The sequence below is a fragment of the Psammomys obesus genome, unplaced genomic scaffold (assembly GCF_907164565.1).
Source record: "Psammomys obesus unplaced genomic scaffold, mPsaObe1.curated_primary_1811, whole genome shotgun sequence".
In the NCBI taxonomy this organism is placed as follows: domain Eukaryota; kingdom Metazoa; phylum Chordata; class Mammalia; order Rodentia; family Muridae; genus Psammomys; species Psammomys obesus.
This window is the reverse complement of record NW_026596125.1, coordinates 1,627,155-1,645,485: the sequence shown is the minus strand read 5'-3', so window position 1 is coordinate 1,645,485 and position 18,331 is coordinate 1,627,155. Positions and strand designations below refer to the sequence as shown.

General features: G+C 43.3%; 1 protein-coding gene across 4 annotated transcripts in view; it reads right to left on the bottom strand.

The window, feature by feature from the left end:
• Positions 1-1,054: 1,054 nt before the first annotated feature.
• Lcor (ligand dependent nuclear receptor corepressor) overlaps positions 1,055-18,331 on the bottom strand; it is a 104,446-nt gene continuing 87,169 nt past the window's right edge. For all 4 annotated transcript variants that reach the window (XM_055629974.1, XM_055629977.1, XM_055629976.1 and 1 more), the window contains one exon: positions 1,055-7,386. In XM_055629974.1, coding sequence (XP_055485949.1) covers positions 2,496-7,386 — 4,891 coding nt within the window. In that variant the 3' untranslated portion in view covers positions 1,055-2,495. The remainder of the gene's footprint in view (positions 7,387-18,331) is intronic.

Below are 18,331 nucleotides of genomic sequence, written 5' to 3'. Positions count from 1 at the left end.
GAATGAATTATAAACTTGGAACTGGAGGCGTTCCACTGACTTACCACTCAGCCCTCCCCCTAACCTAACCCAAGCACCTTACAAGGAGGTCTCCAGGCAGCCAAGGGCACCTCAAATGTACAGGCATCAGCGCACCTGACATTAAGCCTCAGCTGCTTAAGGTACTACAACAACAATATCCAGTGACAACTAGAGGAAAAGCTCTTTTAAGCCTTAAAACCAATTTTTAAAATTAAACAAACCTACTAAAAACATATTAATGCTTCTGTGCAACTTAATGCTGAGAAAGAGTTGCCAGCACACACTCAGCAGTATCATCACGATAGGTAGCTTGTGAATGGTCAAGGTCAAAGATAATAATAATAATAGTAATAACAAAATGAAGAATGGGGAAAGTAAGGGAGGGGGAGGAGGAGGAGGAGGAGGAGGAGGAGGCAGTGAAGGAGAAAGGCCCATGAACACTCATGGGACAGGGGTTACATTAAAAAAAAGAAAAAGAAAATGATGATTTTCATTATCTGTGAAATTCAACACAATTCTCATCTTCTCATGAATGCTCCAGTCCTATCCAATTATCAGAAGTTTCCATTATCTGCAGCAAACCTTTAACAATAGCAAATTAGGTAGAAGACCTGTTTTATCATGATTTGCATATAAAAGAAGCCCACCTGGGTTGATCTAAAAAGATCTGAAACAACCTACATAGAAACTTTTAATAAGAAGAACAAGGCAGCAGCTGTCCATGCAAGCCTGTTTTGGTGACAGAACTCGTCAAAGCCAATTGAGGCTTTAGCAACCAAGTGGTTTGCTGACTGGCCCAATGGAAATGTCAAGTACACACTGTTACAATGGAGCAATGTCATAGGCACCAAGTAAAGCCAATGGGGCCGTGTCAGGCTCCACCAAGGAAAGGCAAACATCACTTTTAATTATTGCAGTTCTCATTTCTGAGCCATGGGACAGAATGACATGGTATGAGGAGGAGGGACACTGCAAGCATTTAGGCAGTAGAATGGAACTATCAATTTGAATAGATTCCTACTCCAGGCAAGGACATGCCCATCACAGAGTCCCAGCTGAATGAACTTCAGCTGTGTGCAGGGGGTGTGACTCCACTAAGGTTCTGGGCAGCTTCTTTCAGATGCTTGGATGCCCTGCTCTTTCAAGGCCTCTACTCACACCCCTAAGTCTGATGTGAAAGTGGTATTAGAAATGTGCATGGAGACTTGGAATTACTTTCAAATATTCTGATCATTGCTAAGTACTCCACTCACAGATACACACTACATGGGGAAGAAAGAATTTTACTGTGAAGCCAGTACCAGGAGACACTTGTGGGCATGCGAGCGCAGGTAGACGCATACGTACAAGGTGATGCTTTCCTACTGCTGGAAAGAATGTATGACTTTCACTGCATAGGGAAATACTTTGTGTAAGAACAGAAACACGAGTCACTCATCCTAACGGTCAACTGATAGCTACAAGATAAAAACATACACAAAACACTTCCAACAAAATAGAAGACAAACCTCACAGTACTACCATGCTTGCAAGGCCCCACACTGAAGAGGATGGTGAGTATGAGTAGTGACATAGTTTGGGGCAAGAAATAAAACCAAAAAAAGGAAGGGGCTGGGCATGGTGGCCTTTACTCCCAGCACTCAGGAGGCAGAGGCAGGTGGAGTTCTGTGAGTCCAAGGCCAGCCTGGTCTACAAAGTAAATCCAGAACAGTCAGGGCTACACAGAGAAACCTTGTCTTGAAAAACAAAACCAAAAAACATTCTAGCACATTTTTTGTCCCATGAGCACACAAACTAGAGAACATGATCTGAAATGATTAAAAAAAAAAAAAAGAAAAAAAAAAGGTGAAGGGGTAACCAACAATATGAGTTTTGGAAGAAAAGTAACAGAAATATTAATCTTTTATAATAATTATAAATCCCCTGCATTTTCCACATACCATAGAAATGATTTGGTTCAGCTTTCAAATATCAATCAAATAAAAACCAAACTGGACAGAGGGGAGTTGTGCTGTGGTCTGCAAGGCGCACCTGTCCAGGGGTGCACGGCAGCTGCTGACGGCTCCTCGCTCACTTGCGCATGCTTGGCGGTGGCCTCCTTCGTGACAGAACAAGTGCTTGTGCGTCAAGTATAAAATACAAGCCTTTAGTCACATACATCAGCTTCTCAGCTTTCGTAAAATTTTAAACAAAAAGGATAAATAAGGCACTGTACTTCTTAAAACAGAAACTGCTTGGTTCCAAGTTTAAAACCCAAGGAACAACCGGAAAATAATGTACAACTTCCTTTAGCCCTGGAGAAGGACTCTCTCCAAGTTCCCTTCTCCAGCTTAGATACATTTTTTGACATCTCAAACTGGTGTTCTCCATAACTGCGACGTGAAAGGCTTGATAAGCTTATAAAAGCAGATTTCGTTAATGCAAAATGAAAGGTTATTTCCATGGGCCAGTTCCTCTCAGGGGCCATCCAGCCATCACTTGGCCTCTAGCCGCCTCCGTTTGCCCTGGGAGGAATCCACTTTGCTCTTGAGCTTTCTCTTTCTCTGAGCAGCCCGGTTGTCTGGGCTCTTGGTCAAGGGTCTGGCTTGGCCCCTGCCACTGCTCAGATTCCTGTTCCTCCTCCTGGCTTTTGGGGGTTTTGAAGAGGCTTCTCCTGTCCCCTTTTGTTTGGCAGGTTTTGTCGGAGCTTCAGAGGCTGTGGCAGAATGGCCAGGTCTCCTGTTTGCATTCTCTTTTTCTTTCCTGGATGGTGGGCAGCTCTTCCCAGGAGCCTTTTTACCGACTCTCACTTTATTTTCCTTCAAGGTCATCTTCTTGGATAGTTGGTTGACTCTGTCCTTTACAGCTAACTTCTTGGCAGAAAGGGCTCTGCTGGCTTTGGTTGCTGGGCCCCTGTCCTTAGCGTCCTGAGTGCCTTCTGCTCTTTTGCGTTTGTTCTGACCTTCCACCTTAAGTAAGGTTTCTGGCATCTGCTTCCCTCTTCTCCCCTTGTTCCCTTCAGCCCTCTTGGGGTTGACAGGAAACCCATCTGCACCCACCTGGAGGGCGAGCTTGGGGGACATCAGCGGGTTGATGCATACGCTCTTCCGGCCCTGCTTAATTTCCGAAGCCCCACCCAGTGAGCTGTCCAGGCGCTGGGCTCTGAGCTTTCCTCGAATATTGGAATACTTTCTAAGGATCCGGGTGCTGGCTGGAGCAGGCAAGTTGGTGGGAGGATGGCTATTTCTACCTTCCCTGACTTCCTCCACACTGTCTTCACTGTTAAGGCTGATGTCACTGCCAGCCTCAGGCTCTACCTGGTCAGGATTCTCTCGTAGTTTGGTCCACAGCTTCTGCGTTTTCCAATTATTCTTAGCAGGAATGGCTCCAGGAAATTTCTTCAAGTGTTTTTTCAAGCGTTCCGCCTGTAGCGAACTAGGGTACAGGGTGGAGGGAGAGTACTTCTGAAGAGGGTGTTTAACAAGGGGAATGTCTCCTGGAAGACGAGTATTTAGTTTCTTCACAATGACCAGAGAGCGAGTTTCTGTCGTCTCTAAGAACCACTTACAGATATTAGACAGTTTAAAGTTTGTCATGAACAGCATCTGAACAGGAGAAAACTTCTGCACCTCCAACGAACCCCTGCACTTTCGTGACCTCTTCTTGCTCTTCCAAATCTCCTTCAGCTTGTCAGACTTGCTCCTTGCTCTTGATGTTGGCTGCGCTTCTTTCTCCAGCTGGATCCAGCCTTTCTGGACTTTCAGGTACTGGGCGTTGAAGTTGGCAATTAGCTCCTGGTTGTCCTCCTCGGCACACCATTCCACAAACTTGGGCTGTACCTCTACCACAGAGTCCGAATCTTCCTCATCTAAGGGCTCTGCCCTCTCAGAAGCCTTGCTTTCCTTTGGTGCTGGGTTTCCTTGTGTGACTTGCTTTTCTGAAGTCATTTTTGTAGTGTCCAAGGTGTCCACGCAATGAGCATGTCTCAGGTTGTAGGTTGAAGAAGGCAGTCTCATAGGCCTTGTTACTAATTTTGACGGTCCAGCAGGCCCAGCAGCACCACCACTCTGACTGGCTGATATCCCAGCTGAGCTGGATGGAGCAAGGACACCATCATCTTCACAGTGGATGTCCTCAGCATAAACCTCACTCACAGCGGTTTCCACATCCTGTAAGGCAATGTGTCCTGGCTTCTCTTTTACCTGCTCTGGGTCTCTCTTACAGGAAATGGCTTCTGAGGGCACATGCACATCTCTCTCATCTACCTTGGACCACGCATGAATTTCCAGGTTGTCTTCAGGCAGTGGCTGGCCAACTGTGGCTGAGTCACTGCTTGGGAACGTCTCCCTTTCTTTTTTAATTTCCTTAGCCAGCATGTTTTTAAAGGTCTGCCTTGTGATTACTCCAGCTCCTTCATCCTCCTGCTCAGTATCTTCATTGGAGGAATGTTCAGTGACATTGGGGTCTTCGGTGTCCTCCAGATCGTCTGTATGGATGCTGTCAATCACCGAGCCCTGGGGTGTCATCCCACCAGAGTGATCTTCTCTTTTAGAACGCTTTACAGAAGGATTTTTAGAAACCTTGATTTCGGGACAATCAGTAGATGAACCCTGGCTTCCCAGGCACCTGTCAGCAGAGGATGAATCTACAAGCTGACTTCTTAGGCACCTATCAGAGGCCTCGGGGAGCCTTTTACCCTTTTTCTTCTTGTCCACATTCTCTTCAGGTGAGTCAAAGTTTGGCTCACTCAGATCGTTTTCTGCTGGGTATTTTATCTCACTGTCATGCGCCTCCTGCTGTCCTGTACCACTTGCTGCCTCACCAACTTCAGTCTCACTTGGGTTCTCATCAGTGATAATGCTGCTTTCCAGTAAGGGCAGGGAGGCATCTAGCAACAGTGCCTCCCCAGGGACATCTCTGCTCTCAGCCTCAGTACTGATGCTTTGGTCAAGCTCAGACCGTTCTAGACTAAGGGGAGGATCTAAACCCACAACAGGGCTTTCAATTTCTGAACATGGAGAATTCTCCTCTCTGACGGCAGTTTCAGGAGAAGACTGAGGCCTGTGCAGGTCTTCACTGCCTTCCCCAGAGACAAGGGGGGTGCTTCCAGCTGCAGGGACCAGGCGGCACTCTTGTGCATGCATCTCCTCTGAACCCAGCAGGGAGGCTGGTGGCTGGTCATGCTCACGGGAAGATAGTAGACTTGCCGTCGTAGGTGAGACCACAAGACTGCCTTCTGACACACCAGGCATATCATCATTAGGGAGGATAACAGACAGAAGACATGCTGGACTAGAGACTGTGCTTTCTCCTGGCCCTGGGGAGCTGCTAGGACCCTGCTCAGTCATGGTGTGGCAAACCTCTGGCTCCTGATGCCCCTTCCCTGACGATGTGTCTTCGTTCCCTTCCCTAGGGGAGATTCTCCCCTTTCTAGGATCGTCAGGGGTCTCTTCTTCCAGGAGCTGCACACCTACTATGGGAAGCTGCTCATCCACTGCAGGAAGCTGCTCATCCACTGCAGGAAGTTGCTCATCCACTGCAGGAAGAGGCGCATCTACTGTAGGAAGAGGCTCATCATCTACTGTGGGAAGCTGTTCAGCCACTGCAGGAAGAGGCTCATCTATTGTGGGAAGCTGCTCACCTACTGTAGGAAGCTGTTCAGCCACTGTAGGAAGTTGCTCATCTGCTGTGGAAAGAGGCTCATCTACTGCGGGAAGTTGCTCATCCACTGCAGGAAGAGGCTTGTGTACTGTGGGAAGCTGCTCAGCCACTGCAGGAAGCTGCTCATCTACTGCAGGAAGAGGCTCATGTACTGTGGGAAGCTGTTCAGCCACTGCAGGAAGAGGCTCATCGACTGTGGGAAGCTGCTCATCTACTTTGGGAAGAGGCTCATGTACTGTGGGAAGCTGCTCATCCACTGCAGGAAGAGGCTCATCGACTGTGGGAAGCTGTTCTGCCACTGCAGGAAGCTGCTCACCTACTGTGGGAAGTTGCTCATGTACTGTGGGAAGCTGCTCATCTACTGTAGAAAGTTGCACACCTACTGTGGGAAGCTGCACACCTACTGTATGCTTTGAGGTGGGAACTGTAAGAGTCTGCTTGGAAGTCACCACTGCCTCTGACGCCATCCGTGAGCAGCTTCCCTTTTCTTGAGAGCATACATTTCTGGCTAGTGTGCGAACTGTTGGTAACTCACAACAATCACCATTGAAAAAGTATCCTCGGGTACTCTTTCGGGCTGTTTTCCGAGAAGACAATATAGATCTTTGATTCTCAAAGTGGCATTCTGTTATTGGTTGACTGATATAAACAACATCACACTGGTTGTCATAATCATTTATCCTCAACCCTGATGCCCTCTTGCTTTTCCGAGCAGTCTTGATGGAGGCTGATATTATCTTGGTTCGTGAGTGACCATTGGATGCTCTCTGTAGAGCTGGTGTTGGGCTCGGAGCTAACCAACCACCTTTGGAATGATCAAAATGGCCCTTGTCTCTAGGGTATGTCTGGAAACCCACCTTGTTTCTAACTAGTGAATGAAGATGGTTCTCTTGCTTTGGCCTTGCATCTTGTTCATCTGCCTCTAAATCCTGGTGTAAGGATGTTTCTGAACTACACTGTAAAGCATTCTCTTTGTCTGCAGTACTAGATGAGTTTCCCAAAAACCCTGAGTCCCACGTCTCTTCTGATAAAGCTTTGAATGAGTTTCTTTGAGAAACAATACAGCTACCACCCTCTTCAGTATTCTCAGCCGCCGCTTCCACTGCAGCCAGACTTTCCCCTAAGGCTGGGGCACTGTCTTCTCCATCCTCACCCGGTTTCACGCTTATGTCTTGCTCCTGTCCAGTGGTTTGTCCTTCTGAGCTTTTAGAACTACGGAGGAAGTTAAAAGAGGAAGAATCCAATGCAGTGAAGCATCCCACAGTGGGATTGTCTGCTGAACCTGTGGTGTTCTGTTGAGTGTCTGGAAGTTCAGAGGAATCTTTCTGGACAGTGCTCAAGGCATTCTCTTTCTCATCTACAGAGTCTGTCTCAGGAGGTGGTTCCTTCATGGTTTCTTCAGTCACATTCAGAGAGCTAGAAGAACCTGATGAGTCTAAGAACAAATTTACAGAAGCAGGAGAACTCTCATCAAGACATACATCATCCTTTTCGCTTTGTCTGCTGCTCAGCTGGGCACAACCCGAGTTGCAAGGGGAGGCATCCATCACCGTGGGATCCAAAGGCTGCAGGTCTTCAGAACCTGGCTGAGATTCGGTGTACAGGTCACTCAGGACCTGGATGAATTGTTTCTGATGATGAGTGCACAGTTTGACCATAAAATTCTCCAGTGGGGACTTTGACTGATGGTTAGAATCTACTGCTGGTGCCTCTGCTGAAACCTCTCTAGACAAAGAAAGAAAAAGAAGGAATTAGTATGTGCATTTCCAAGGAACTTTTTCTGCAATATGAACTGTATCAGATGCTATTTATACTGTACAAAGAGAGGGCATTCTGGCCAAAACTGTCATTTACTTTAGTTCAATAAAGAATACTTAATTAGAATATAAAGCCAGCCCACCATAGTCTCAGGGATTTTTAGTAACAGCACCTCTCATATTTTTGTCTTTATGGTGCTAGGAAATGAGAGAGCGCCTGGCACATGCTACACAAGTATGCAGCCGCTGAACTACATTCCAAGCTCATCTCATACTTTTTACACTTAAGAAATTCAGAGACAGTTATCTTAGAAGAAATATGAAGACAAAATTTGGCCACATTATTAACTCCACATGGTCAACACGGAGAAATCCTTATCCAAAAATCTGTGATGCTCCAAGATGTGAACCTTTTCAAGGACGAACGTGGTGGCACAAGCAGAAAATTACACGCCATGCAACTGCTAAGTGCAAGATTACTGAAAATATTGTGTGAGATTATTTCAAGCTGTATGAACACAGCGGGCCTGGACCACAAATGACTTCTGACATTAGACACGGGCCCAACTCTTGAGATATATCATAAAATATATGCAAACATTCAAAAATCTGAAGAATTCAAAACATGTCTGCTCCCAAGTATTTTGAATAAGGAATACTCCGCCTGTCCTTTTGTTTTAGGCCTAGGCAACCCTGTTAAAATAATCACTAGTTTAAGTCTATAACACTGACAAAAATTCAGACACATTGCATTCCAGACATTGCAGACATCAGCTAGAAGTACTTAGAGAACTCAATATCTCTAAGACAGTTTCCCAGAAAGAACAATTGGCTGGAGAGCCACCAACAGTGATCTGAAACAGGACACAAACAGCAACAAAAGCTTTCACACTGTAGGTATATCAGACAATGTAACGACAAGCAGGTTCTGACATGCAGCCTAAGTGAGGAGGTAGGTGTGAAGCAGATTACCAGCTTTGACCTGTGTGAGGCACAAGTATCTTCACACCAGCCCACCACCAGAACATTACCAGGACATTTCATTTATACAACATTTCAGTTACACAAGCTGCTCTACATGGAAGCTGTCTCCACACTGTGAAGTGTTGTCAGAGCTTAAGCCATAAAGTCAAGGGAGTGGGAGAGGCCGATACTAGACAGATTCAAGACAGGTCATAGGCATTGCTGGCAGGGATGGTCAAGGGGTCTCACAGGTTGCTTTGTGCTTCTGGGTGCACAGCTTTTACTGAGCTGACGTGGAAAGAACCCAGAGTTTGATACAACTTCTTCTCACCGCCCCCAACTCTTCTCTGCCCCTCTGGTTTGTAGACCTTTAGGAGACTATTATCTGATGGCATATAAAACACAACAGAAGATGGAGGGTAGCTTCATAATGTGTGGTGAACAGGTGTTGACAGCATCTTCTACCTTACTCTTCCATCTTCGACTTTTACCCTGTGGCCAGGAGACTTTGTAGGAAGGCTTACCACTGATGCCTGCATTACCTATCTTCCCACCTCCCGCTGGGAGTGGGGTTACAGGAAAGGACACAGGAACTGGAAAGTGGGACATCCGATTCCATTCCTATTCTGACATGTACAGGATTACAGGAAAGCTAACTAATCTCTGGGACCAAATAACAGCAAGTTGAGCATCTACAAGTGGGGCTTAAGCAATTTTGGTTTTCTCTGTTTCAAACTTGTAGGGTTTTGGTTTATTTGAGACAGGGTCTCATTATGCAGTCCTGGCTACCCTGGAACTTAGCTCAGTCCTCTTTGATCCTCCTGCCTCTGCCTCTTTAAAAACAACAACAACAACAACAACAAAAAACCCAAAACCTTTTTACTGATTCTTTATAAATTTTACATCATGTACTTCAATCTCACTCATCTTCCTGTTGCTTCATATCTGCCTTCTGCCCTTGCAACCTCCCACCAAAGAAATGAAGACAGCCCCACCCCCAAATACTGAGTCACAGTGTGCCGCACAGTATATCCTTTTGTCTATGCATCTTTACTTGCAAATGTCATTGGTCTGGTTCAAGGCCTCTGGCTTCTGCTACACTATCAATAGTGGGTCCTCACAAGGGCTCCTCTCCAATATCCTGTTGTTGCCCTGTGTCTTAGAGATCCTGTAGCTTAGATTCTGCAGGACCGGCCCCTTCATGTGCTCCAGTAGTTCACCGATGGGATGGATGTTGGGGTGGGCCGACTCAACCAGTTCTCCCAAGCCCTTATCACTGGGGTGAGCTCTCTGGTAATGTCCCAGCTAGCTCACCCAATGTTTCAGCTGGCAAGGCTGACTCTGCCTCTTTCGTGCTTGGACATGGGAGCACACCCCAGCGAAAGCAGTCAAGGTTTTTGTTTCCCAGGGTGACCCAAAACTTTTTGTGTAGCTGAGGCTAACCTTGAGCTACTCCTCACTCTTCCAAGTATTGAGAATACAGTTATGTGCTATCATGGTCAGTTACATTTTAAATTACATTTATGTTGTGTATGTGTGTATACGCTCTCATGTGCACATGTGCTACAGCATACATATTTAAGTCGGAGGGCAAATTTGTATGTTTTGCCCTTCCAAACATGTGGGTCCCTGGACTTAAGCTCAACAGCAGGCTTGGTGGCAAACACTTTTGACACACTGAACCATCTTGACAGCCCCCGAATAAATATATGTGTGTGTGTGTGTGTGTGTGTGTGTGTGTGTGTGTAAGTCTATGAAATTACATTCTCTCTTAAAATGGATCTCTTTCTCCCCACTCTGTCTTTGTTTCTTGAGACAGGACCTTCTGAGAATCAGTATTCATCATCATCAGGCAGAGAAGCTGGAAGACAGCAGCTGCTGGAGATGGCAAGAGATGTGTTCTTAGTAGAAATGTTTCAAAGCTCTGAATCTGAGGTGTTCTGCAGGCAATTTGGGCACACAGGCAGGAGCCCAACAGTAGTGTCCTTGGGGCTGAGAGCTTGCACATTATCACTAACCTTTGTCCAGCTATCATTAAATAGCTAACTTTACAACTACACCCATAAATCTACTTTTGGCTGTGCCTCCAAATTACTACTTACTCCTCCCACCCAAAAAGCTTTTAAAGAAAAACTAAATTTAGATGATTTTTAATTTCTTACCATTTAGCTATTTAATTTTTAGAGTTAGCCTCAACTTCCTGGGATTTAATTATATTCCTGCATTTTTCATGTTTGGTTTTAAAACATGGTGTCAGTCTGTTTTAAACGGCTAAGTTCTACCTTTGCTTGGCAGCGTGTGAGTTGCCCTACATCTTCAACAGAGCTCAAGTGTAGTACCTACACTAACTCTGGTTACTTCTGGGTAATTAGCCATGAACCCAGAGCAGAGGTTCTGTCTTGCAGACAACTTCCTCATCCTGTCTCTGGAAGTGCATGGCATTTGGTTCAGTGATTAGTCTATGTCATATTACTTTCTGGATACCTGAGTAAGTATAATCTTTACAAAAAAATAATCACAGACGCTGCAGTCATCTGTCTGACTTCATGTTATGTTGAAATCACTTTACTTCTGCTCCACAGGAGGCCTGCTTGTAATAGTTGCATGAATTATTTATCAAGCAGAAATACTTGACTACACCACAGCACAGTAAGATCACAGGGATTGGTAAACTGGAGAGAGGCTATAAAAGAAGAGGGACTTGACTTCTAACTCTTGGAATTGGTCCTGGGTTTATCTCCTTGGTGAGAAATGGCCTGTATGACCTTGATCATACAGTCTTTCTACCTTTAGCTCAATGCCTAATTCAGAAGGGTGTGGTAGAGGATAAGATAATATTCATAAAAACTGTAAAAGGCACAGCAATGTGTTGCCTCACAACCCTATATTTAATGGTTTACTCAATGATGTTTTTCTAGATCAGAGGTTAGGCATAGCTGAACTTTCCTATTTAGTCAATACTTACATTCCTGTGGCTAATATAAATGGTGGGCAGTCGATGCTCATATTATTTTCCAAAAAACGAAAGATCAAAATGTGGCAGGGAGCTCAATGCAAAGAAAAAAAAGAAAATCTAGAGTCTGGGAGAAATAGATTCAGGTACTTTCTCTAGCAGCTAGTTCTTAACTATCCAAAGACTGCTGGGTAGGGAAATCAGTATCACTGATGGCCAAAAAATATTTTTCTTGACTGAACAAAAGCAATGATAAGCACAGGGAGCTAATGTTAGAAGCAGTAAAAGTTAGTCTGAGACCATGGAGGAGGAAGGAAGCTTTAGACAGAACAGACTATCACTAGAGTATTCACGTTCGCTTGTTTCTTTAAACAAAACATAAAAATATATCCCCAGTTTCCTATCAAGGGTACAAGTTGTATTTTGATAGGTGGTAGTTGGAAAAGATACTTCCTGCTTCCTCACTGCCAGTCTAAATCTTTTTCAGGGTGTGGTGAATCTGCTGACGGGTTAGAGGGGCTGGGGAGCAACAGAGAGTGGGAGCTAGGAGGGTATAAGAGATCTGATAGGGGAGATGGAAAACGTGGGCTCTTAAGGGAGGGAGGTAAACACAGAGGAAGAAGGGTATAATAAGGATGCAAGAAATTTAACTATTTGCCTTTAAAAATTATAATACACATAATTTTGTATGATTTTTATACATATATAGTTTTAATGAACTTTTCTCATTTGAGATAGAGGTGCTTCCTCCAAGAGCCAAAGACCACTTAACAAGAACCCCAATACCAGACATGAGAGCCCTCTTTTGAGTTGGTGGTCTGTGCTGTTCAGAAGACTCCTAAAACATACAGCCTATTGCTATTGTCCTTGGCTGCTCTCCAGGGCAAGTCCTCACTGCTGAAGACACCATGTCCTTCAAAAACAGGAGCCAGAGATCCCTGAGCTGTGACTGACCCAAATGCCCTCTCCCTGAGAACAAGCTTTCGTGGCACCAGAAGGCAAGCATATCTACTCTTGATTATCAAATATTAGGACCCCAGTTTAATCCCCAGCTCCTACATAAAGAAGTGGGGCATGGAAGTTCTTGTAATCTCAGCCTGCCGAGGTAAGGACAGGAGGATTTGTGCAGCCAACTGGCCAGTCTAGTTCAGTGATTCTCAACCTGTGGGTCGCGACCTTTTGGAGGTTGAATATCAGATACTCTGTGTATAAAATAATTATATTGCAATTCATAACAGTATCAAAATTACAGTTATGACTGTTAGTTGGGGGTCACCACAGTATGAGAAGCTGTACTGAAGGGTCGCAGCGTTAGGAGGGCTGAGAGCCACTGGTCTAGCTAAATTGGTGAGCTCTAGGTTTAGTGAGAGACTGAGTTTCAAAAACAAGGTGAAAAGCACTAGAGGAGACTACGAGATACAGAGTTGTGGCTACCATGTATATGACATCCCCACCCCCATGAATGCAAGCATGGTAAAAGTGACATAAAATGAGATGAAAAGCAGTTTAACTCATGTTTTCTAGGTGGTGAGATCTAAATGATCTCAATTTAGACAAATTTTAGGTGAACAGAGACTCCCCAAAATTGGAAAATTAACTAATGCCTCCTTGGGTCAGAATCATGAAGGCTGGGTGATCGATCAGTCTAGGGTTGATCTCTTCCCGCTGCGGGAGTGATTCTCTGGGAGTCACCCCTGTAATGGCAACATGGGGGGAACAGCAGCTAAAATCAGGGATCCCAAACAAAAGGCTAACAACCCTTAGTAATAGCTTTCTCTCCATTTACTGGGGTCCTAACCAACTGTGCTCAAAGCAGGGGAGAGAATGTTATCAATTATATGAACGGATAGGAAACAGGGGGAAGAGCTGGTACTGGACAGGAAGCAGGGTGCTCGCCCTCCTGCGTTTCAGGGCTGTATACCCCTGCTATGAGACTGAAACAGATCTCTTAAAGAAGATTCAGGTTTACTCTCCATGCTTTGGGTCTATCAGCAAATGGTAAGCAGGAAGAGGTGTGAGCCAAACTCATGCAGAAGCACACAACTGGAAAGGCCAACCCCTCTGCAGCAGTATGATGGTCTCACAAGGCGAACATTCCGACAAATTACTTCTCAAAACCTCACCCACACCTCCTCACCAAACTCACTTTTGCTTGTCACTCAGTCATCTAGACAAGATATCATGAGATCAGACAAAACAAAATTCAAAGGATGCAACAGACGAGATTCTGGCCTGGGTGGCATAAACTTAAAACAGCAGTTCCTGGAAGTTATACTATTAAGTGATAGAATCAGACACTAGTTTGGTAATACAAACGAAGGGGTGTAACGACAAGAAATGCAGACAGACAGACCCCTGGCCAGGGGGCTTGAGAAGAGTCATGTATCCGGAGCCCTTACTGAGCTGGAAGTCTGGATGGTAAGGTCACTATCACACGAGAGCACAGGATAAGCCAGGGAGGATGAACTTACTACCTTTTCTTTCTTCTTCTTAAGTGAAAACTAAATCAATACTGTTCTTTAGGAGACTGCCCTCTAATTTCCAGTTTAAATCATCAGGACAAAAACACCACTCCTTAAGCAAAATATAGACAGAAGTAGCTCCTTCTCCAAGGGAAAGAGAACTAATCTTAAAATGCTGCTTGCTTCTTTTAAGAGTGGTAAGGACAGAAACAAATGTTCAAAGACCTGGCATGGCTGCAGCCATCAGCTACACTCCCATGAATGGATGTGTACTTCCTTTGTAATAATATTCATAATCTCAAATTCTAAAAATTACTAATTTTCAGGGCAGTGTGGACAAAGGTATGTCCATCTAAAACAGCTCTTGGAGGAGGCAACAGAAAAAATAAATCAAAGGACATCATACTCTCTATGACAATTCAGCAACACAACTATGTTTCCTCTCAAGAAATGAGCTGCTATGCTTCTGACAAAGTCCTTTTGGGTGAGAGGGAAAGGAATACCACTAGATGATATACCAGATCAAACGACCGTGTGACGTCCTGACCTTTGGTTTCTTCCAAACATCTCACCTCTTAACTTTCTCATGTTCTCTTGAGGTTCCTAAGTGTCCACTCCTTAAGTTTTAGATTTTAGAACTACTCACATTTGCTGTGTATCCTAAAGCTTAATGCCTTTGATGACATATAGGAAATTACTTAAGACACTATATAATTCCTAAGTAATTAAAGATGTCTAAGATTTAGTATTCTCAATTGTTTACTTCATAGCTGTTAAATAAGGAAAAAGGGAATGTCTGTATATAAAACTGAAGTATAGAGATAAACAAAATTTTTTTAAAATTTATTTTATGAGTATGGGTATTTTGTTTACATGTATGTCTGTGTACTAAGTGTAAGCCTGGTGCCCATAGAGCACCAAATCCCGAGACTGGACTTACAAGAGGTTATAAGCTGTCATGTGCATGCTGGGAATTGAACTCAGATCCTCTGAGAGAATAGTCAGTATTCCTAACTGCCACTACTGCCCCAAGCCCATACTCTAGTTTCTTTTTACTATGTTGCCCTTGCTTGGGCTCAAGCATTCCCATCTCAGTCTGAGTAGTTGGATTATACATTTATGACGCAGCCAGAGTGTTTTGCACCTACTTTTCCTTCTCTGGGGTTTTACACAATTACTATCCCATACCAAACTTTATTCATAAATAGCCAAGACGACTTCTGAGGTACAGTGCAAGGTACAGTGTAAGATCCTATGGTATAAGGGACTGATCTAAGTAGAATCATACTTTTTACTTAGAAACATTGGAAGACAAAGACATAATTCAATGTATACACCCCAATGAAGATATAAAGCTGAAGAATCCAAATTAAATATTTATCACTATTGCTATAGCTTCCCCTGCTTCCAATACTCTATTGAGTTCCGTATCATAGGTTGGCTTTCTTGGGAAACACCCTGCAAGCTCTCTGCCATCAGCTTATTTTTAGCTGCTGTTTCCTCTTATTTACATTTGTTCTTTCTAAAGCTCACACCATGTCTTGCACATTTTTGTCTGAATTTCTGCCAATTTCCCATTGCTTCTTATTTCAGCCATCAGCCCATTTCCCTATGGGTGGTGGTTGCAGCTCTTCTCTCCCTTTGTCTCCATCTTTTTTTTTTAATTAAACAGCATTGACGCTGTAAGATCACAGTTTCCAGCCCATCTCCTCTCCTGGACTGGGAAGCTTCTGTAGGCCCAGGTCTACTCTAACTTGCTAACTTCACGGATTACAGTCTCAGGCAGCTCACTGCATGCATGAGTAATGAATGAACCAAGGAAATAAAGTTAACTATGTAGTAAAAATGATTTTCCTAATGCATTTCCCAATGAAACTGAGAGAGGAAGAAAAATACTTTGAAGAGACAACCAGAAAGGTCAAGAAGGAGCTTTCAATAAAAACATATTTGAAACAACCCAACAGGAGGAAGAGGTTTTAATTACAAGCAGACGTGGGAAATAAGTTTGGGAATCCTGTGGCACAGAGGGTAACTATAGACCACGAATGTACTATATATTAAAAGAGAGGAGGGAGAAGAGATGTGGCTCTTCCAAAGGACCTGCACCCACGTGGCAGCTCTCAACTGTCTGCAACTCCAGCTCCAGAAGATCTGATACCCTCACACCAATGCTTATAAATAAAATTAAATAAATTACTTAAAAATTATTTTTAAAAACTGCCTCGTTTAGCCAGACATGGTGGCACATGTCATTAATCCCAGCACTTGGGAGGCAGAGGTAGGTGAATCTCTGTGAGTTTGAGGCCAGGTTGGTCTACAGAGTTCCAAGATGGCCAGGGCTATTAAAGAGAAAAATCCTGTGTTGAAAAACCAAAGGGGGTTGGGGATATGGAGTGTTTTCTAAAAGGAATGTCTGAGGAGATGTATACGCTTACCCTGATTTAAATATCACATAATGTACAAATTCATCAAGTAACTTCATATGGTATCAAATAAATGTAGGTTTCCTATCAATTTACAAAAGAAAAATGTGAAAACAGGGAATCTTGAAGGCTACACAGTAAGCATACTGAGTTTTTTAAGTTAAGTTTTTTACAAAGCATCCTACTTTATACTTTTTAGAAAGTATCCTAGAGGGCTCCATAAAACACCACACCAATAGGATAAAAGTACACTGATTTTTTCAAAAGCCACTACAGGATCTGAATTTTAACCCAGGAAAAAGAAATACTGTACTAAGTCACCCAGTACTCAAATCCATATGAAACATCAGTTTCATGACCCTTAATACCTGCCCCAATTCCCCCTCCTCACACACACAGAGGTTAGGACATAGGAAAATCAATCTTCAAGAGGCTATTGTTACAACGTCTAGTTTTAAACACTCTAGCCTACACAGATGGTTCAGTCCTTAACATGAAAACATCAGTCCTCATGGTTACTTTCTTCTACATCAGTATCTCTCTACAAAAGCTACACTGCCAGGTCTTCCTAATCAAGGTGTCTTACAGCCAACTTAGGAAACACAACACACACTGTTAAACTGTACTAGCAATGATCATCTGTCAGTCTGCAATATTCAAACAAATCTGCCTGCTTCATATTTAATTAAAATTTGTGTCAAATTCAAGGTTGAAAAAAGACTGAAAAGCATCCAAATACCCTCACTTCATAGATAAAGACACAAGTGATCCTTCTAGTAAAACTGTGTGGCACACTTAAATTAGCACCAGGAAGTATTCTTAGATGCTTATAAAACCCTCAGACTGGGGATCTAGGACTCAGGGGATTCTTTTAACTTTTTAAAAAAATACTGCACACAGATCAAGTGAGGACCTATTGAATGGTAAGAAACTCAGCTCCAACCATTAGAGTTCTGTCATTTGCTTACTTTCTGGATCCTATGTAAACACTAACCAAACAATGGCTTAAGCTGGGGTATGTTTTCTTTTTTCTTTACACCGTTTTGGCATTTATTTTTCACTAATCTCTAAAATCAACTGTCTACTTTAGCTGTAAATGCAGTCTGAAGTTCATACTTCCACATTTCACTCAAGCACACGCAACAGAAAAGGCAACAGCCTGTTACCTGAATAACAATTCTGTTACAGTGCTTACCTTTGGAAGCAAACAATGATGACGTGGACTCTGACTGTAACAAGCCATTATCTCCTGTGCCTCACTCATTACAAGACCTAGCTTCACACGATTTAGGCATGTTTTTTTTTTTTTTTATGTGAATATAAATGTTTATTGGAAGAAATGAAGAAAATACAACCCAGGATATGCCATACCAGTGTATTCATTCCATTTCCCTTATGCAACTCTTGTTCTGTCATTAGAGAATTTCTCTACTTGCCATATTTGTTTAGATACCAGGGCACCTGAACTAACCCTCAAACATAAGCATAATAAGAGAAATTCTGGTTTAAAAGATGTCACTCTTAAAAGCTGGGCCACAGTAGTTCAAGAGCCAAATACTAGCTTGAAGATAGGTCAATGAAGCAAAAGGTCACATATGAGCTGTTTGACTAGTCTTATCACAATGATCTGGCCACTGGATTACAGTGAATAGTGGTAAGAAATGACATGAAACAAGCCCTGAAATTTACAAATAATTAGGTTTCCAGAAGAATATCCTACAAATATGTCATAACTGCACAGGAAAAGAAAGCCAAAAAAACATCTGTATTACCACCCAAAAAAACCTTATTTTTTTTTTTACAAGCATCGTACTGAAAAGACAGGCATAGCTAGCTATAAAGCCACTCTTAGACAACAACAAAACAGATTAATTATGCACAATAACACCATCTATGAATATAAAATTTTTGCTTGTTATTTGATTATACTGTGAGGTAGAAAAACACTTCCTAAAATATTGTGCTCATATTTCTAATATTTAGGGTCTCTCATTCAGTTCTTCTAACCTCTCCACACTAGGAACCTCTATAATATACAACTTCTTTCCAACCCCAGCTTCTAAACACATGGCATATTCATCAGCATCCTCCCAACAATAGAAGCACTGTAAC